Source organism: Xenopus laevis, chromosome 8L (genome assembly GCF_017654675.1).
Source record: "Xenopus laevis strain J_2021 chromosome 8L, Xenopus_laevis_v10.1, whole genome shotgun sequence".
Lineage (NCBI taxonomy): Eukaryota > Metazoa > Chordata > Amphibia > Anura > Pipidae > Xenopus > Xenopus laevis.
In genome coordinates this window covers 83,606,042-83,628,667 of record NC_054385.1, presented here as the reverse complement: position 1 = coordinate 83,628,667, position 22,626 = coordinate 83,606,042, and the positions used below count along the sequence as shown (strand labels likewise).

Here is a 22,626-nt window from a genome sequence, read left to right as displayed (position 1 = left end):
GCTTACTGATTTTTTTCACACAATGGATTTTTTTTTATCATCAATTTGGTCTATGTATTGTCAGAGCAATCAGTGGTAAATCTGACAGCTGAACCAGTATTTTCTTAATATACTGTATATAAGATTAAGTGTTCTCCAACCACATGTTTGTAAATATATTGCTCTCCATCTTGTATGTTGTTGCTTACAACAAAGTTCCAAGAGTATTTAAATGCAATATGCAAATAAACTCTCCAAAGTGCAAACTCTTGCATTTTGGCAGCAAAACCTGCTGCGTGTGCCTGCACCTGGGCCAGAGTAACGGGTTGGTTCTCGGCCTGCTGGACGACATTTGGGCATGTGTGGCATTAGCCTAAAAACCAAGATAGATCGTTATGGTTCTATAACATAGAATTTCTCACTGCAACATATGTGACACCAGGAAACTTGTTTAGCACCAGGGTATACACACAGAAGGATTCATAACAGATATGTGTTGTCATAAGTTGCATTGTTTCTATAGAGCAAGTTGGCTATCAAGCAAACTACGTGAAATTGAAATTATTTAGTATCTATTTGATGTTAGTCAATGTTTTAGCCATTGTATCTCTGCATGTCTGAAAGAAAGACACTTTTGTGTGAAAAGGCACATTTGTAGGTTTTCTTTGCAAAATAATGGCTTGCCCCTGATATCCTTTCAACCAACATACCCTCTCCTCCCGTCCCTGGCAAAGTATCACAACTATCCGGCCTTGACGTTTCCTCCCAGTGCGGCCCATTCTTTGAACTAGACGAATTGGACTCTTCTGGGCATCAAAACATATGATAAGATCCACTTCTCCTATATCAAGTCCTTCTTCCCCTACACACGTGGAGACCAAAGTGTTAAAACCACCCTCACGAAATCGTTTAACTACCTGTATAAAAAAAACAAAGGAAGACATTAAAAAAACATCCCTGCACAATACGTCATACCTAGGGTTTAAAGACTTGTCTTTCTAGTAATATTAAAAAACTTATAATAAACAAAATGGAATGGTGGTCCTTAATAGTAATTAAGTAATGTTTTAAAAATACTAGCGGATAGGCTTGAAAAACTTCATCACAGAGCAGTGCATTAGAGAGAACTATGTAATTAATACATTAATACTTCCTGCTTTCCTCCAAAGTATTGCCGGAGAATGGTTTGGCCATTGAGAACTAACTATGCTCTCCTGGTTTCTACAAAATATCAGTATACAAGTGTACTAGCTCATATACGGACTAAAAATTTTTTAAATTAAGTTAAATAGAGATTTGGAACAGTCTTAAAACCTGACAAACATACTGCCTAAGAGCTATCACAAAAGATAATGGTTTTAGGTTCTCTGCAACTTTTGACAGTTTATGTTTTAATAAATCTTAGTATTGACAAGCACAGTGGTATTACAGAATACAGAATCAATCTAGAATAAATTGTATGCTTTGAAATACTGTTTTTTTTTCTTGATTGCTTTTAATGACTTTATCAAACACAATGGTGAATATTTACAAGGCCACTTCTGGCTAACAATCACCTCAAGCTGCTCCTTCTGTGTGAAACCCTTGACTCCTTTACCAGCAGATGAATGGCCTACGAATGTCATCACCCTTACAGTAGGGTGGTGATGATTAAGCATTTCTGCAATCTCTTGAACACTGTCTCGAAATGATGAGAAAATCATAATCCGAGTGCCTTCAGGAGTCTGGTTAGAAGAGTTTTGATCTGCAAGGAAGGAAATATTTTCCCCAATGTTACTGGTTCTTAAATATTTATCAGCTTCAAGGTACTCTGATGATAATATTTAATTTAGCTAGTTTAGTGAAAACACATCAATTAACAAAATGCTAATCCTGACTCCCAGTGATAAGCAATCGATAAGAGACTGGACTGAGTGCACTTTTTGAACAATAATAAGTCTCTTAGGGCAAAATAAACAAATCATAGGAATTGATTTTCTTGTAATTTTAGCCATGTGAAATTAGACGCTGTGTGCTGGCCTACATAGCAAAGCCATAGCTCAATAATCATCACAGAAATCATCCAGGACTGAGCTGTTTACCAAGTGTTTTATTTCTCGCTAAACCAATGCTGCACAGATTCAATGCAGTATGAAGAGGTTTTTTCATTACTGAGAGGGTGCAAATTATATTTTTTACTTACAGAATCTTTCTTTGTTGTTTGACTACAGTATAGCATGTCACAAGTTTCACTATTCCAGCAAGAGCATAAAAAAAGCAGTTATACTACAAATACACGAAAAGATTAAAACTTCTAGTTACATTTATTTAATATCCTACATAGAAACTTTTACATAAGCAAAAATAATATAATGATTTATTATTCATTGATGCATTTCCACCACATACATACATTTATTTTTTTAAGTTTCAAGACATGTCCACCAATCAAAGTTAAGTATTCAAAAATGTCTGGATAGCAAGCATATGATAATGTAAGAAAATTCTTTAATATAATTTCGTCTGCCCCTCGATCATCCTATTTGTGGCATTCGATTCAGTAGATTGGGAATATTTATTTGATATATTGTACCATATGGGCTTCCCAATACAGTTTTTAAATTATATCTCTGCTCTCTATAATACACAGACTGCTCAAATTAGAACTCTGGGCCTTCGCTCTCAACCCTTTAAAATACATAGGGGCACGCGCCAGGGCTGCCCATTGTCCCCAACCCTCTTTTTATTGGGCACTTGCAGCTTTAATTAGAGCTTCTTTGGATATATCTGGTATCACTATTGGATCTGTAGGATATAAATGCACCCTATATGTTGACAATTCGGTACTTACCTTGAGAAAGCCTATGACATCTCTTCCTAATTTTACAACTTAATAGGGAAGTTTGGTACAATTTCTGGCTTACATGTTAACTATAAAGCTCTTAATATCAATCTCCCTTCACTATTGCTCAAGTTATTAGAAATTAACTTTGATTTTAATTGAGCGCATCCACATTTAGATTACGTGGGTACTAAACTTATGTCACAATATAATCAAGCTGCTGAAGCAAATTATCTACCTTTGCTTACTAGAGTCAAATCCTCACTTCACAAATGGAAAGGTTTCCCTATATCACTAATTCATGCAGTTAAAATGTGAATCTTACCCCTTGCTGTATACCTATTTCAAACATTACTGGTAGACACTCCCAAGGGCTTTGTCCAGGCACTACAAAAAAAAATATGTATCTGGAAGGATAAACCTCCCTGACTTGCTTATAATGCAGCAATTCGACACAGAACAAAAGGAGGCCTGGGAATCCCTGATTTTACTAAATACTTCCAAGCTGCACGTCTCAGCCAAATAGTTAAATGGCATGTTAACTTAAACTTACAATGGGCAAATATAGAACAAAGCACAATTCCTAATATTCCATTACATAACTTGTTGGGGCTCTCGACAAGGGTCCGCCCCCCCCCCCAATATTGAATCATATTATTGCACATTCCCTAAGGGTTTTATTGCACATTACTTAATGGTCTTTAACATTGTTAAAGACCATTAGGGCTCATATCTGAACACCCCCCACTATTAGCCTAATTGGTAATCCATCCTTTCCCCCCAGGTTCTACACCGAATTCATTTCAATGGTGGATAGAAAGGGGATTAACGACTATCTATAAACTTATTTATGAAGGGAACATCATAGCAATAGCTATGCAATGAGAGAAATATGAATTTCCACAAACAGAATACTATCACTACCTTAAAATCAGAAATTATATCCAATCAATCTCACATATTACAATTTATAGTGCCCCTACCCAATTTGACCTATTTTGTACTAACCAATCTAAGAAACGAATATCCACCTTTTACGATAAATGGACTAATGCTATCCCCGCCCAAAGAACTAAAATATGTAAAAGCTTGGGAAAGGGAACTTAATTTAACTTTAGAGGAAGAGGAATGGAATTCCATCTTCCTTAGAATTGCCCATTGCTCTATTAGCTTGGATATTCAGGAAACCTCATGGTATTTAGTCCCTGCACGAATCGCAAAATGGGTCCATTCCTATAATGCTAACTGCTTTAGAAGATGTCAGGAAGTGCGCACAAAGACTCATATTTGGTGGAGCTGCCCAAACTCAGGTGCCTTTGGTGCAGCGTATATGCTATGTTAGACAGCATACTGGGGGTTACTCCATCTAAAAATCCATGGGAAGCCTTATTGCACAAACCAATAGGTGGTTACGTCTAATTACGTATATATTTAATACTTTGCAATTGTATAAATAAAATACAGATTAACAGGCAGCTTTCTCGTAAAATTAATTAGCAAGTAACCAGGCGCTACAAAATGAAATAGTGGCACAATGTGTATCAGAGAAACTTAATATAAAACCCTTTAATGAAATGTAAAATTCTGGCCTCGGGAACCTGAGGATAGGAAGAGCTTAGTCTTCAATATTCTAAGAACTGCCAAACCGCACAACAGCCGATTAGGTGGCTAGGATTATTGTCAACAAGCAATGGGTATAAAATCTACAGGCAAGAGCAGTAGCTATGAACTCTCACAAATAGCTCAATTCATCCATTCTATAAGAGTTGAAAACACACACACACACACAAAAGCATTTGAAGATTTTACATGTTTTCTAATTATCTGTAGGTATTTATTTAATACTATAAAACAAACAATTGCAGCAGCCTGGTAGACCAACTCCAAACAATTTAACAAAGTTAAAGATAGGTTGATGAGTGCATACTTCTATGAGAAGGAAAATATAAAGAATTTTGTGACATATGGGGTCCTTGGCAAGTCTATTATCAACTAGAGGAGCTCTAAGTCAGAAAACCAATAGATAGCTAAATATACTGTCCAAATGATTTACAGAATTTGACTGTTTTATGAGAGGAATCTCCATTTCTTTTTTCTTTTATTTCTTTTTGGTTTTTCTTTTACAGTTTTTAATTACTTAGTTACATTGTTCCTATTTCAGGATTTGTATGAATAAAAGTATAAATGTAACAGATAGCTTTGATCGGGTATAGCTATAATGTGGTTATATACGTATGTATAAAATGTTGGAATGACCCTGTCTCAGTCTTTTATATGCCATCTTAAAATTTTACTGAAAAACGATTAAAAAAAAAAAAGTCTGATAGGAAAGCCTTTTATATGAATGTTTATACACATGTTCCATTTACACCAAGAATACGCAAAAACGGTGAATATATATATATCTATATATCTATATATATCTGTATATATCTATATATATCTATATATATATATATATATCTATATATAGATATAGATATAGATATATATTCTTCAAAATCAGATTAATTAAAGAAATAGTTCAGAAATAATAAGGAAAATTTGAGAATAAAAGATGAAAATATGTAAATGGGTCAACCAATTTTATAGGGAAAATATACAGGTGTGGGATCCATTATCCAAAAAACTCAGAATTACAGCAAGTCCGTGTCCCATAGACTCCATTTGATCCACATAATCAAAATTTTTAAAAATGATTCCCTTTTTCTCTGTAGTAATAAAACAGTACCTTGTACTTGATCCCAATTTACATATACCGTATATACTCGTGTATAAGCCGAGTTTTTCAGCACTTAAAATGTGCTGAAAAAGTCTACCTCGGCTTATACGCGAGTCACTGGGTGCGCACAGGGGTTTCAAGACTAAGGGACCCGGCGCTAGGACCCTGTGGCAGTGTAGTAGGCGGAAGTGACATGCAGAGCTTGACGAACATGCAATGTTATGCCGGCTGTTTATCTTTGCTTGCCGCAAAGGAAACAAGATCCAGCAGTGCAGAGAGGGAGAAAGCAGCCTGTCAGCAACTGTGAGAAAAAGGGGAAGGTGGAGAGAAGCGGCTTTCAGAGATCGAGCTGTGAGTGAAATGATTCAGAGAGGAGGGGGAGAGAGAAAGACAGCTGTGATAGTAGGGGTGGAGAGGTGGAGAGAACGGACTTTCAGAAGTCGGGCTGTGAGAGGAGAGGTGGACAGAAAATTGGCTTTGATAGAAACGGAGGCAAGAAACAGGGGAAAGAAAACGGATGCAAAACTAACTTTTGTCTTACAGTTTAAAGGCACTGTGACTGGTGCAGAGAGAGGAAGGGAAAGATATGGAAGCAAATGGTTAGAGGAAAGAGTTAAAAAGGGCCCTGTGTGGATACTGTCTCTCCCCGTTGAAATGTAGGAACTTCCCTTTTTAAGTTCAGCATTTATTATTTAGTGTGCCTATAATGTACCCCCTGTTATAAAATATAAGGATATGTTATATCCCAGAGGTTCATGACTATATAAAAGCCTGGGAAGCCAGCACTTATGTGCTCTTACATGCACAGGGACTAGGTTTGCCCGATGCTGCTTGCGCTTCTGCGCTAGGTGACATTTTACCAGTAGCTGCTGCATTTCTCACCCTAGGCTTATATGCGAGTCAATAAGTTTTCCCAGTTTTTGTAGGTAAAATTAGGTACCTCGGCTTATACACGGGTCGGCTTATACACGGTATATACGGTAATTAATCCTTACTGGAAGCAAAACCAACCCATTGGGTTTATTTAATGTTTTAATAATATTCTAGTACATCAGGTATGAAGATCCAAATTATGGAAAGATCTGTTATCCGGAAAACCCCAGGTCCCAGGCATGTCGGATAACAGATCCCATACCTGTACTTTCTTTTTTTAAATAAGCTCATTCAGTTGGGGTTTTCTGGCCAATCACTGTTCTGCTCTGTTTACCTACACTCAGCGCAGATACATGGAGATGCAGAAGAGAGCATCTCATCTCAACAACGCTCTATGTGCCATTGCCCTTAATTGCTATTCATAGGTCCTTACAGCCTAACACCACACCAACAGATAAAAAACAGTTGCTGCAAAGAAATACTGATCATAAGCTTTTTGTCATCTGCAAATAAAATATTTCTTTAAACATTTTCCCTTTACGGTTTTACTTGCAGTTTACAGTAAGTAGTCAACTTTTAAACAGACACCAAATAAAAGCCAAAAAATAATTACCTCCATTTTTCCAAGATTTAAAATGCTGCACAACAACTTCTTCTAGTTTTTTTAACTTTGGGTGGCTATACAAAAATGGCTTTTTGGCATCTGCTCCTAAAAAAAATATTACAGTTATAACAATGTTAAATAATCTAGGATTTTTAAAGAATGACTTCTGAAGGGAAAAAAAGCCTTTCAAAGTGATTGTTATATATTAACAGCAGCAGAGAAGAATCGGAAAGAATTTTTAGAACATGATTCAACATTTTACATGGAAATATCATCTTGATTCAGCATGCTTACCTGATGCCCACATCAAATACACACACAATATGTAAATACGCCTTTTAATAACAGAATGCATTGCTCAAGTTCACAATGCGATCCTCTTCTTTCATTCATTCGTAGGAGAGTGAAAAAGATATATATTTTTTGTTAAAGTTCAGCTTTTTTTTTTGTTAAAGTTTGGCTTTTCATGAGCACCAGCGCAAAGAAGGAAGAAGCAGTAAGAAGTAGAAGAAGTAGTAACTTTTAGCTCCCACCAGTGATTGTGACTTTCATTCCATCATAAATCTTAACACAATTTGCTGGCCTGCTTCTGTGAAAGTCATGGAGTAAACTAATCCGTATCCTGTAATCCGACCCTGTAATCTCATATGGGCCAAAAAGACCTGGGCATTTCATGGGAAAACTACCATTATCTAAAGGATCCATTTACTCAAATAAGTGCTCTACATTGGTTTCTGCATCCACATCTCGACACTTAACTCAAAGCTCTGTGGGACCGCTGCACAGCTGCAAGGGTAAAGATGTTTACCCATATTAGTGGCACTATTGGTAGCAAAATATGAAAGATTCCATAGAATTATAGCAGGCAGATATGGAATATAATCATAATTTCAATATTACTTAATACAAGTGATTATATGAGAAAAGCATGTGAGATTCATAGCGATTGTCCATGCTCAAAAAATACAGTTGGTCTGTAGAAAAATTGTGCTCAGAATACTATAAAAAAAAATGTAATTGTTTTTTTAAATAGTTATAGTAATGTAAGATGGGACAAACCTGATCCCTGTGTTATGATACTTTGCAATATGTATAAATAAAATACAGATTAACAGGCAGCTTTCTCATGAAATTAATTAGCAAGTAACCAGGCGCTACAAAATGAAATAGTGGCACAATGTGTATCAGAGAAACGTAATATAAAACCCTTTAATGAAATGTAAAATCCTGGCCTCGGGAACCTGAGGATAGGAAGAGCTTAGTCTTCAATATTCCAAGAAATGCCAAACCGCACAACAGCCGATTAGGTGGCTAGGATTATTGTCAACAAGCAAAGGGTATAAAATCTACAGGCAAGAGCAGTAGCTATGAACGGTCACAAATAGCTCAATTCAGTCATTCTATAAGAGTTGAAAAAACACACACACACAGGCATGCAAAAGCATTTGAAGATTTTACATTGTTCTCTAATTATCTGTAGATTTAAAAAAAGATGAGTAAATAGTTAGAGAGTTATTATTATACTGGGTTTACCAACCAGTCTGTCAGAATGAAACTAATTTATGGTGAAGAAAAACTTCTTGAGAAATGAGATCCCTGGCGATGCATGTGCAAGCAGGCTGCAGCAAGTCATGCATGAAGGACACAATGTAATAAACTGCAATTTATTCTACCTTTTTTGCCTGATCAAAGAAATGGAGCTTTAAACTGAACAGGTTGCCAAATGTAGTTATTCGTTAAATCTCAACTGTAAAGCTGGCCATAGACGCAAAGATCTTATCGTACGAATCGAGGATTCGTACGATTTTCGAACCGTGTGTGGAGAGTCCCGACATTTTTCGTCCGGCGGAGATCGGTCGTTTGGTCGATCAGACAGGTTAGAAAATTTCTGTCGGCTGCCGATAATATCTCTGCGTGTATTGCCGATCATACGATTTTCAGTGGGAGACTGTCACTAGCTTTGGTTGGACATAGATATCGTACGATTGCTGTCAGGGGCAGAACATTGCTGATCTGTTCTTTAACTAATCTGACTGGTAAGACTTTGATCTGAATGGTTAGTGGCGGGTCGGGAGATGGGAAAGTCCGATCGTACGATGATTCGTACGATCGGATCTTTGCATCTATGGCCAGCTTAACTGTTTAACAGGATTGCTTTCACTACTACTGTACTACAATATATTTAAAAACATAGGACAGGTCTGCTGTAAGGCTTGGGGAGGACAATTCTGCATTTATACAAAAATGATTTACTTTGTATAACTGATGGTGATGATGACCATGATAAATCAAGCATATTCAACAAAACCAACTGAACTATATACAACATATGAAACAGCAAAAACCTTCAGTTAGGAGCGATAGAGTTTTTTCTTTCATAATGCTAGCTGAGGACAAGAAAATAGTGCTCAGTATGGATCTCTACAAAAGATCTGTGAGGTCATTCAGCAACAACAACAGAAAAGCTACATAATAGTAGATTCTTGCATTATATCACTGCATCTGAAAGTTGTAGTTCTGAAGATTATGAGTAAGCAGGCCCGGAATGGCAATCTGTGAGTTCTGGCAAATGCCAGAGGGGCTGCTGTAACATGTCACTGTTTAGTGGGCTGGTAGGGGACTGATTGGGCCTTTGTGCACTTTGAGTGCAAGGGCCTATTTTAAATGCCAGTCCAGACCTGATCCCAAATGAAAAAAAGCTGATCATAAGACATTTTGCAATGTGTAACATTAAGGATTCTAGTGGAAAAGAAAGGTATTAAGCCCTAAAATACAATATGTAAAGGAAACCAACTTAGACTTGAGTTGAAAAGAAGACTTCCATTTCCTTCTGCAACCTTAGTGTCAGAAAACATCTTCTCCAGCTGCTTATATAGTTCCATGAAGTCTCCATTGCGGCTAAGCTCATTCCGTGCACGGGTCATGCCTTTGAGAGACAAGATAAGTCTGGTGGTGAACAAAATATGAGTAGCAGACATATTTTTTACATTTTTATTTAAAGGAACTTTTAGATTTAAAATGTATTATCTTAGGAATAAATTGTTTAGGTGTCTGTATAGCACCTGCCATTAAAATTCCACCACTCAGCAGACATTTAGATGTGCCAGTAAAGAACAGTAACACCAAAAAAATGTAAGTGTTTAAAAGTAAGTGAAAATATTATGTATTGTTGCCCTGCGCTGGTAAAACTGATCTGTTTGCTTCAAAAACACTAGTATAGTTTATATAAACAAGCTGCTGTGTAGCAATGGCAGAAATGGAAAAAAAGGCTATATGGCGGCACAAGTTAAATAATGGATAACAGATAAAACCATTAGATTCTACAGAGTTTATCTGCTATCAGCTGTGTAACCTGAGCGTTTTCTCCTTTGAATGGCTGCCCCCATAGCTACACAGCAGCTTATTTATATAAATAATAGTAGTGTTTCTAAAGCAAACACACCAGTTTTAACAGTGCAGGACAACACTGTATTATATTTTTATTACTTTAAAACACTATTTATTTGATGTTACTGTTCTTTTAAAGTGTCTTCTTAATGATGCAACCCATCAGGATGTGCTACAGAATTCATATCCTCACACTAAAGACCCACATTAAAACTGCAGGCAGCACACCATGCAAACACTTTTTCCTAACATATATCAGTTTAAATATTGGATTGTTGAAAAAAGTTAATAAAAAAACAATTTTAAAATATTGTTTTTTTATTAACAATGAAAGCTTTTTTATGAATATTATGAGATAAATTCAGATTTTTAGTAAATAACCCCTGTAAAAATGTTGCCTTTATGTTTGTTTAAGGGGCAAGAAGGATGCATGGTAGAACATTTCCCACAGCTGCAGCTCAACTGTATATTGCCCCCAGGTGCCCTGGTAGGAAGAATTTGTGAAAAGCACATACCTTTGGAGCCATCGATTATTCCATGAAGATAAGAGTATAAAGAGCGAGTTCCCATTTGTAAGAGCAGTTCATAACCATGGTATAAACTTATACAGAGAGCATAATCTCCTTCTATCACCCCCTGCTGAGCTCCCTAAAAAAGACATATATACACATATAATAAATAACATAATGCATAGGAAATGGATAAAGATATGGCTTATCTTAATAAAATGTTTAAGACCTCTTGCTTTCCATTTAAGGGACATTGACACAGAAGGAGATTAGTGGCCCCCCAATTAATCTTCTCTAGCGCAGACGACTAAGCTCATCCAAATGCTCTCTCACCGGCACAAATGGAAATGAAAAACAAACAAGTCTCGTTGGCCTTCCAAAGTCGCCCGAATTGCCTCACGAGGGGTGACTAATCACGTGGTGTGTCAGTGGCCTAAGGGGTCATAACATAATTTAGAGCATCATTCAGCCAAATCCTGCGTGGCTGATTTTAAATTTGGCCAATCACCAAAAAGTGGGATTCTGTGCATCCCTAACTAAAACCTTACCATATTTTGTGTTACCATCAACATACATTTTTGCATTGAAAAATAACAAAATGATTAACAGTAAAATTAATTTGTTTGAGAAATCTGGATAAGGGGTTCAGCCAATAACAGATGCCATTCCTATGCTTTTAATAAAATACAAGGTTCCTACCCTAAGGTTATCTATCAATCTCTTTCACCTCCCCTTCTGTAAGGTGAAAACACTTAAAGTACTGTATTAAGAGGATAGCAATTAAAAATGTGCATGTTTTTCAGTGCTTCTGGTTCTCTGTACAATGCCAACATTCTACAATATTAATAAAGCAGGAAGATAGCTAGCTTTTTCCCAGTACTGCTGTACTCCAACATAGCATGCCCCATCCTCCAACAGAATCTGATGTAATTCTGCAGTAGAGCGGTACCCAGACTTCATTCAACTTCATTCATTAAAAATTGTTCTTAGAACTTACCATTTGATTTGATAATGGTCTGAATTATTTCATCACATATTGGTCAATTTTAAGATGAATTAGAAATTACACCCTACTAATATTTTCAAAACAATGACTGCTATAATATTTTTACCAATGACTGCTTTTTGCCATGTAATATTATATGGCATGCATTGACTTATATAGCCAGTTGCTTACACCAACTTTGCAAAGCTACATGGTTCAAATGGGAATTTCACCTTTAAATTTAATTTTACTAGGATATGATTCAGAGACAATGGTATTCAATATTTTTTTCTTATATATTTTTGCCTTTTTAAAAAAAAAAAAAAAAAAAATTATACTTTTTTTTTTTAAAATTAGATTTTCATCTTGAAATTTCAGCAGTTATCTGGTTGCTAGGCTCCAACCCTAGAAACCATGTAGTAGTTTGAAGGAAAGACTTCAAGATTAATAGGAGAGGGTCTTAATAGAAGGGTAAATAGTGCACACGTATATTTATTCAAATATCATGCTTTGTTTTATGAACAAAAGGCATTTTCTATTCTAAGGGGGGTTTAGGGTCCAATTGAAAATGCCTTGTGTACAGTTACACAATATGTGGAAGACTCATGATGCCTAGACTTAAATCAGTTGTTATAAAAGATATAATATTTTGATTATTAAGGAGATTAATAGATTTGACCTATTTTCTCTCTCCAATAGAAAGTGGTGGAGCGTTGCTGAAGGAGAGAGGACTCCATTTCTGCATTTAAATATGTAAATGGGGGATGGCATCTTTCTTGCCACAGTAAATTATTTACAGTGTATATCTCCTTAGACTTCATAAGCATATCGCTACCCTAATAAGTCTATGCTTTAAGCTGGTAATATATTAAGGTGGCAATATATTATAAGATCCACTTGTTTGGCAAGGTTGCCAAACGAGTGCATCTTTTCCCTGATATGCCCACCAAAGATGGGCAATATCAGGCTAATCCTATAATTTGGCCCTAGGGATTACAATTACCGCTATATGGGCTGTCGGTATGAGGACCTCATCAACAAGCAGATGCAGCCCTCAATCTGACATCAAAGCGGACAATTAACACCTGCCCGATTCTGACAGATTTTCGGTCATGTAGACCCAATAGGATGGCCCCATACATAGGCAGATAAGCTGCCGACTCAGTCTAAAGGACTTTTATCAGCATCTTAAATCTGCCAGTGTATGGCCACCTTTAGGTCAGACAACTGAACTAAATAGCTCAAGACAGATAAAGGTTTGTTTACATAAATACATTTCTTATCCCACTACTGTTAAACATTATATTATGAATAAGATTCAAAGGCCCCAATACATGAGTAGATATAAACTGGCAACAAATAATTCCCTGATCGATATCTGGCTAAAAGACAGCCAGATGTCGATCAGGCATGGTTAAAATTCCAGTTGGATCAAGGACCGCATCAAGAAACCAATGCGGTATATATATATCTGATCCAACTGCCCGTATGCACAACGTTGTGATCTGATCATTGGGCCTGGAGCTCACGACTGGGTAGGCATATCGCCGAGAGATCCGCTCATTTGGGGAGGTCGGCCTTAAACCCTTAAACAAAGGCATTTATTTATTTGTGCTTTATTTTTCTGAAGTACAGGTTATTCTGTGTCCACTGCCTACCTGCTTCTGTGTTGCAGCGAAGTCTATAATCGAACATGTCTACAAAATATGTCTGCCTGCTCTAAAACATAAGGTTATTCATCACTGGGTGAATGCCACAATGATAACAGAATGGCTTTATACTCCCTAGCACTCTGTGTTAGAGAAAATCAATCATGTGCATCTAAACATAGTTATATGAGTTCCACATTGGCCTCACCACAATGTCACTCCAATGGTCAAATGACCACATGTGCCATAGCCCTAGCAGCACATGTGATGTGTGACCCCCTCCATGAAATGGAATAGAGCAATTGCTCCCTATTATTTCCACTTAATGCAAAAAACAAGAGCCCAGCCTAGCTCAAAGTCAAGAATGTCCCCTCGACAAGAAAGAACTCCAGGAAATACTGAAATACATACAATTATGTTTGCTGGAGGATTCTTCCTGAACTGATCTCGAGACAGAATGATCTGATATTTTGTTAGATTTGGAATATCTCTTCTGGATAGAACGTTGTTTTGAATAAGACGTCCAGCAAATGTATCCAGCAACTACAAAATAAAAACAAAGCATGCCAATTTATCAGATCCAACATTTAGAAATACACATGAAACGAAGCAATGAAATGATGCAGATACAATATCTATAAACCATTAGCAACCTTGTAGAAATAGAACTGGCCTGCACATCTCTACACATTTAACCCTTGTTTAGGGGAATAGATTTGTAAAAAGCATTTCTGAACTGCTTTAAATGTGGAAATCATTTACTTTGATATAAACCCTTAAAGAAACAGTTCAGTGAAATAAAAACAGGGTAAATAGAGAGGCTGTGCGAAATAAAAAATGTTTCCAATATAGTTAGCCAAAAATATAATCTATAAAGGCTGGAGTGACTGGATGTCTAACATAATAGCCAAAAAACTACTTCCTGCTTTGAAGCTCTATAACCTCTTAGTCAGCAGCTTTAAGGGGGCCACATGGGACATAGCTGATCAGTTTGCTTTTGAGCCACAGCATATAGGTCAGATTCAAATCAAACAGTTATGACCCATATGTCCCCCCTAAAGTCACTGATTGGTTAATGACTATTACCAATGAGAGCTGCAAAGTAGGAAGCTGGGCTCTAGCTATTATGTTAGACATCTGGTCACTCCAGTCTTAATACATTACCTTTTTGCCTAACTAACTGTATTTAAAACATTTATTATTTTGCACAGCCTATCTATTTACCCAGTTTTACACTGAACAATTCCTTTAATTCTCTTGTTTCTAGTTAAGGATGGTCTTTCAGTTCTTATCACAGACAAGAACAGAATTTCATTTTCATTATGTACTTTACCGAGACAAGCACACTGCGGGCAAAGGAACACCTGATCCAGTACTCAACAACAAAATAGGTAAGTTATGAAAGAGGCAAGATACATCCACCTGCAGATGAGTAACTTAATCTTTTGGGACAGAAACCATAACTTACTTTAAAGGCTGCTAATCTACTTGCATTTGATACTTTATGGCTGATTTTAGCACAACACGGTAATTAAAACAGGTGTTCTTGGAGGGGGGGGAAGGAATCAAGTTAATGCACACAAACAAATAAAGCACCTGGCAGATAATGTCGCCTTTTAATTAATTTGAATTGATTACCTGGTCTCTGTCCTACCACAGAGCAAATAATCCTGATTTATATTATAAAAAAGGGTCAATCTTTTCAATAAAATATGGCTTAAAATCTCGTGATGCGTATGTCTGTATTAGGGATGCACCAAATCCAGGATTTGGTTCGGGAGTCGGCCTTTTTCAGCAGGATTCAGCCGAATCGAATCCGAATTTGCATATACAAATTTGGGGCGGGAGGAAAATTGTGTGACTTTCTGTCAGAAAACAAGGAAGTAAAAAATGTTTCCCCTTCCCATCCTTAATTTACATATGCAAATTAGGGTTCAGATACGGTTCTTCGAATCGAATTTTCACAAAGGATTCGGGGGTTCGGGCGAATCCAAAAAAGTGGATTCGGTGCATCCCATGTATGTATGTATGTATGTATGTATGTATGTATGTATGTATATATATATATATATATATATTTATATATATATTGATATATATATATTGATATATATGGATATATATATATATATATATATAATGGATTAAAGACATTTTTTTCACGATGAAATGGAGTGTGGTCCTTCTATTACCGGTAAGCTGGATAACAAATTTTGACCATTGCACCCAAAATTATTTATGATTCGAACACAGTATAAAATATATCTATCTATCTATCTATCTATCTATCTATATCTATCAACGAAAAGAGAGCTGAGATACCTGATTATGCAGCAATATTATATATACCTGTATATATATACACACTGTATATATATACAGGTATATATATATATATGTTTGTTTGTATACTCCTGACGAAGATCCCTGTGGGGGATCGAAACGTTGAGATTTAATAAAGAACTTTTTATTTTTGACTAAAAACCCTGTGAGTGCCGCCTTTCTGCATACATATATATATATATATATATATATACATACATACATACATACATACATACATACATATATATATATATATATAATATATATATATAATATATATGTACAGCGGCCACGGTGGCGTAAACGAGTTAAACTCACTCGTCCTTTGAACTCCGTGGATGCTAGTTCAGGGGATTCTGAACCGGAATTAACAACAACGGTAATGTACTTTCTAAACCTAATCTGCGGGAAGCAAGTGACATTCACGATGATCCCCCTTTTTTAGTCAATACTCCGGTAGATTCGGGCAGGCAACCTACGGGAAGGGGCAACACAAGAAGTGCCGCACGCGGAGAGGCCAAAAGGGGAAAAGATCGCAAGACCTAGAAATCCCAATCTTTAACTTGTCCCAACATTCTTTGTCTGAGGGTGAAATGAGTCTTCTAAAGAAGGGACTGACTTTTGTTCCTACTTCTGCCTTGAAACAGTTTGATTGGGACATTGACTTTTTCAAGTTTTGCAGATTGTTATGTCTAAAGGATATTTATAGGGATGGTTCTTCCTCAGCCCCCACTACCAATTTGAAATTAAAGAGTTTATTTAATCCGCCAGTGACCAATCAGGCTATTAAACTGTTTAAGCAAAGTGTTGACAATGAAGTGGGACCCATAATCGGTTCACAGGTATCCTTGAATAATTAAACTAAAGCTGAAACTGCGGCTATTAAATCCTTGTCTAGTGACAGCAATATTGTAATACGCCCCGCCGATAAAGGTGGGGGCATTGTACTGCTTAATTATGTGGATTACCACAACGAAATTGTACGACAACTTTCTGATGTGCATGTTTATAAATTGCTCAAAGGTGATCCTGTGAACCAATTTAAAAAACAGGTGGACCATTATATTAAATTTTCATTTGAGAACGGATATATATCTGATGAATTAAGATCTTTTTTAACCATGGACTTTCCAAAGTGCCCTGTTTTATATACCTTGCCCAAGGTGCATAAAAATCCTTTAGCACCACCTGGACGTCCGATTGTTTCCAGTAGAGATAGCCTTCTTCATCCTGTTGGATTATTCATTGATAATATATTGCAACCTATTGTTCAAGCCACACCCACTTATTTGAGGGACACTCCACATTTACTTAGCCTGATTAAAGACTTTCGGGTCGATCCTGATGAGATAATCACACTAGCCAGTATGGATGTAGTTAATCTATACACCTGTATTCCCCACATACAATATGATCTTTATTCAGGTCCTAACATCGAATGTGTTATGCAATTACTCCATATGTGCCTTACTTTGAATTACTTCAGATTTAAACATGACTACTATATGCAGGTGTCAGGCACCGCGATGGAAGCAGCCATGGCACCTGCATATGCTAATCTTTTTATGCATCAGTTTGAGCAAAATAACATCATGCCTGAATATGGGACTAGTCTTTTATTCTTTAGACGCTACATAGATGACATACTGATAGTGTGGAAGGGCAGTGAAGTGTCCTTCATGTCCATGGTTACCCATCTAAACAATTTGGGGGGTCCCGTGAAATTTACTGCCACTACTAGTTCCGACAGTATACAATTTTTAGATGTGGAAATAAGTCGCAATGGTGACAAATTTGAATATTCTTTGTATAGAAAAGCCACGGATTGAAAACCAAGAAAATTTCTCTTCCTATTTCCCAATTTTGCAGGGTTCTACGAAACAACTCCTCTGAGGACACTAGAGCTATACAACTTAAAGAGATGGAGGATAGATTCCGTGTTAGGGGATACCCACGGAGGTTGCTTAAACAAGCTCTCTATAAGGCCAAAAGGAAGGTAATGGAAAGTGAAAAGAGTGATCGGGCCTTGAATAGGCTTGTTTTTTCCTCACGATTTTCTGGGGTTTCTGGACGAATTAAAAAAAGTCATGCATAAAAACTGGAATATTTTACAGGCTGATAATGGATTGAAATCATTGAAACAGTCCCCCCTTGATGGCTTATAAGAGAGGTGTAAGTTTGCACAATCTTTTAGTTAAGACAGATCCCATTCTGAGTTATCAACAGGTACAGACAGGATGGTTGGCTAACAGGAAGATGGGATGTTTTAGGTGTCCCACCTGTACATCTTGTCGGTATATGAATCCGAGTCAGAGCTTTACACACCCTCATACGGGGAGACGATTTGCCATCAGATCCTACATTACTTGTACTACAATTTATGTCATTTACCTAATTACTTGTCCGTGCGGTCTTTCATATGTGGGAAAGACTGATCTTACTTTGCGGCTCCGGATGGATGCCCACCGCTCGGCTATAAGCACAGCTTTTAGGGACAATCGTACAACTAAACCTGTGGCCAAACATTTTTTGGAGAAGGGACACCGTTTACCCACGTTTAAATATATTGGCATAGACCATATACCACCCCTCCGGAGAGGTGGCGATAGGTCCAAATTGCTTCTGCAGAGAGAATGTTTTTGGATAAAAAAACTTAATACTATGGCGCCTAATGGTCTTAATGAACAGTTGTCCCTTACTTGCTTCCTTAACCAGAGATGATGTCTATATTCTATATTAAATATGATTTTGCCATGTTTTGCTTTTTTGTTCTATAGGACATTAGGATTGACACATAATACCTTACTTGGAGCTGTTTCTGTAACACAAGGGAAGCGCCGATACAAATGTGTAATTATGTTTCTTTAATATATTGGCAAAAGTGGATACAGATGAGCAACATTGTTGCAAATAGTGAATGAACCGCGCTTAGTAAGGTGATAGTCATTTCCTATGTCCGTGTTTGATGTGTGTTGGTGATTTCACTTCCTGTTTGGTGATAAAGGAGGGTATAAAACCTTGGTTTTAAACATATGGTGTATCTTGAGAACGGTCCAAGACCAGGACCGAAACGTCGATACATGTAAAATATTTTTTAAAATTTGATAAATAAATTAAACTTTTAAAAATTCCTGTGTGCGCTGCTTTCTACCAATGGATATCTGAATAATTGACACGGCAGCAGCACCTGGTACTTGATTATCCGAAGGTGTGCGAGAGACTTATTTGGTTTTTTACATATATATATATATATATATATCACTCCGATTTCTTTAAAATTCAGAAGATCTTACAATACAAAGATTGAAGCAAGCGCCTTTATGTTAGGGATATTGTGTGAGCTGCCTTTCAGCTGCCTGGCTCTGAGTTATTGCTCAAAATTGAGGGTCAGCAGCAGCTAGAACATTGTGGGTTGGCCATTCCTCCATAACCTGAGCTACACAAATATAAAAAAAGAAGAAAAAAAAATCATTTGAAATGCTTAGTGTGCCCTCTGAAGGGAAAATAAGGAACACCGATTGCTATTTCAGTACTGGCAACCTTAAAACGCATGTTCATTTTCAAGGTTAGGGCTCCGTGATCTGGTTATGCAGTTCTGTGCCTTGATTATACAAGGGAGAACCTTTGCAGACAGATGACACTGCATGTATTGCAAACAAGGTTTACGTAAGTCCCAAGAGAATGACAAAGTCAAAGATCATTTTGGAAAAAAATTGTGTCTTGGAGAACAATCGCTTTACTTAAAACGGTTGAACAATATTTAATAGGGTTCAATGGGTATGTAAGGTTTATAAAATCAGAGGTATTTGATAACCGTTCAGGGGTAAGATGATCACATTACCTTAAAAATGCCAGGGCTGACACATACATACAATAAATACAAATATTTTACCAAAGGTTCTGGCCCTATTATTGGAATGAGTGCAATGCGCTGATCTTTACAGCTTGGGCTTCGCTACCACAACTGAACATAAATAAGCAGAAGGCAGTCAGGAAATCCAACCTAATGCGGCAAGAAGACCCAACAACAATTGCCCAACTTCTATCCATACGACAACAATGGAACAATAGCCAAATTCGGTTCTACACTAAGCAAAGGACCATTTTATAATAGGAAGCCTAACAAGATTATGGTACCACAGCAAGTAGCAACTGTTCCTTTGTATCTATTTTTGGGCCTGTTTTGACATTATCTCTAAACATGGTTTTGGTGTCTGTGACCAAAGTTCCCTCTAATTTCTTTAGCTGTGTGCACAGAAATTAACTTTCATGCATACTTTTAAAGTCTGAATATGCAGGGAATGGGTGAATAAATATATGGGCTGAATAATGTTTTTTCACATGTTTTACAGTAAATATGTGCACACACAAGGGCATGGCTTAGAGGTATCATTGTTGGCAACCTACTCTATGCTTGAAGGAAACATGAGATCCCCTGTTCTTCTTACAATGGTTTCTTATACTTTTGCATTAAACTTTTTTTGTTTCTTAATTTTTTCCTCTTCTCAAAGAGTGATAACTCCACACACTACCCATGCTCTCATGTTGGCATAATTATTTTCCTTAAGATCATTTTATAAAACCATTTTTTATATATATAACAAGACGGAATGCTGGAAAACAGTAGAAATAATAAATATATCATAAAATACATAATTTTTAATCACTTCAAAGTCAGTATCTAATTCAAGAATATTCGTTTGCGTCGTGGAATTCATATTAAATATTAGATAAACAGATTCGTGTCACATTACATTCATATCATATGAATGTAATGTGACACGAATCTATGTTTATCTAATATTTAATATGAGTTCCACGACGCAAACGAATATTCTTGAATTATATACTGACTTTGAAGCGATTAAAAATTATGTATTTTATGATTTATTTATTATTTCTACTGTTTTCCAGCATTCCGTCTTGTTATATATATAAAAAATGGTTTTATAAAATGATCTTAAGGAAAATTGTCTCAATAATGGTTTTGTAAAATAATTTAGAACTGTGTATAATGATTTGATTTGATTTAAAGAAAATGTATAAGAACAGAGGTTTCGTTTCAGCTGAAAATTTAAATTTTAGGGTTAAAATTTGGGATCACTGATTTGTACGTCATATCCTTTTTACTTGTTTAAATGTCAGTTCACGGCTGTTTTCAATTATGCCTATGACTAAGTATCTTCGGATACGAAACGCGTAAGGTTCATTGTTTTAGCTGTTCCAATAAAGATCTTTTATTATATCTATTGGTCCATGGAGTGCGTGCTTCTTCGCTATCTAAGTAAGCAAATGGCCCCAATCCAAGGTATATTGTCAGACACTACTTGTAGACATGATCAAATCATTAAAGGCAAGAAGTAACTCTTTCCTCATGCCAACAGCTAACTGGGCTGTCAGCAAATGGGATATTGGAGTCTGGAAAAGTCATTCTGTTGCCTGCAAAGCTCCTGGACAAGCTTCCATCAAGGTCAGTAGATAGCTGTGAAAGCTGGAAGGTTGTAAATGCGGGAAATTGCAATCATTTAAAAGCTAAATTAATAAAGTAGTCTGATTAGTTACCATTCCAGGTTGAAGGTAGCCATGACCAACTTACACATGTGAATGCATTCCACTGCATACCGAGCTTTGTTACCTATTATCTGTTTGTCTGTATGTCACTTGTAGTACAGCTCTATTTAAAACACTGCAGAATAAGATGCAGCTCTGCATAAATACATGTAATAATACAAATCTTTTTTTGTTTGAACCTGTCTTTCCACAAAAGTAATAAACTGAATGTAAGCAAGTTGTGTGTTACCCTTTATTTCTTAAAAAAAAATCACATTCCTTAGTCCTGTACAAGACTGTCTCTGCATACAAATGTGAAACTGTGAAATCTTTTTATAGATCCCTATACATGCACTCACATGTGATGATATATACTGTCCAATGATGCATGAAAATCAAAAACAATAATTAGTGTAATGAGCATCACGGCTCAAACTTATAGCTACAGTACAGTATGTTGTAAGGCTGCGTTTCATCAGCATTGACTGGGCTTTTTGTTAAAATAGAAGGATTAATGGATAATGTAAAATAAAGGGAAATAGTGCAAAAGAACCTTTTCTAATCTTCTTAAAACGGAAACCTAAGGGCAATAGCACACCAGGAGATTAGTCGCCAGCGTCTACCACAAGCAACTAATCTCCTGCAAATGCTTTCCTACTGGCAATAATGTAAATCGCTGGTGGGAAAACATATGCAGTGCTTCGTTTTTCCAAAGTCATCCAAAATTTCCTTGTGAGGCAACTTCAGGCAACTATAGAAAAAAACTAAGCACTGCATATGTTTTCACATCGGTGATTTACAAACACCCCTGTCTGATACTGCAAAAGGGATTCAGATTCAAGTAAACAAACCCTAACCTTAATGTTATGTGACTCTAGACAACTGACGGAGTCATTTTTTTCAGATGGTGTAATATTGTTGGATTTTAGGGTCTGATTATGAAAATGGGTTTTGGTCAGATTTCAGAGTATGATGTTATTCAATACATGGAGAGAACTGGGTCGTGCTCTGAATACTTTGCTATGGTCTATACAACATAACATATAACAACACCGACAGCAGTGGTAATATACTTTTACAGCATTTCCATATTAAAATGAAAGACAATGATTGCACTTAAAGAATACGCTTAACTATACACTTAACTATATCGCAATTTTGCTTGCTATCAGCCATCAGCTACACAACGATCTGTTTGATAAAATAGCCTCACAAGCAATCC

General features: G+C 36.5%; 1 protein-coding gene across 2 annotated transcripts in view; it reads right to left on the bottom strand.

Annotated features, from left to right (window-relative positions):
- fancm.L (FA complementation group M L homeolog) overlaps positions 1-22,626 on the bottom strand; it is an 80,874-nt gene that overhangs the window by 22,920 nt on the left and 35,328 nt on the right. Inside the window, 6 exon segments of one of the 2 annotated variants that reach the window (NM_001177680.1) lie at positions 690-896; positions 1,536-1,723; positions 7,009-7,104; positions 9,794-9,925; positions 10,902-11,034; positions 13,941-14,072. In NM_001177680.1, coding sequence (NP_001171151.1) covers positions 690-896; positions 1,536-1,723; positions 7,009-7,104; positions 9,794-9,925; positions 10,902-11,034; positions 13,941-14,072 — 888 coding nt within the window. 2 annotated transcript variants of the gene reach the window in all.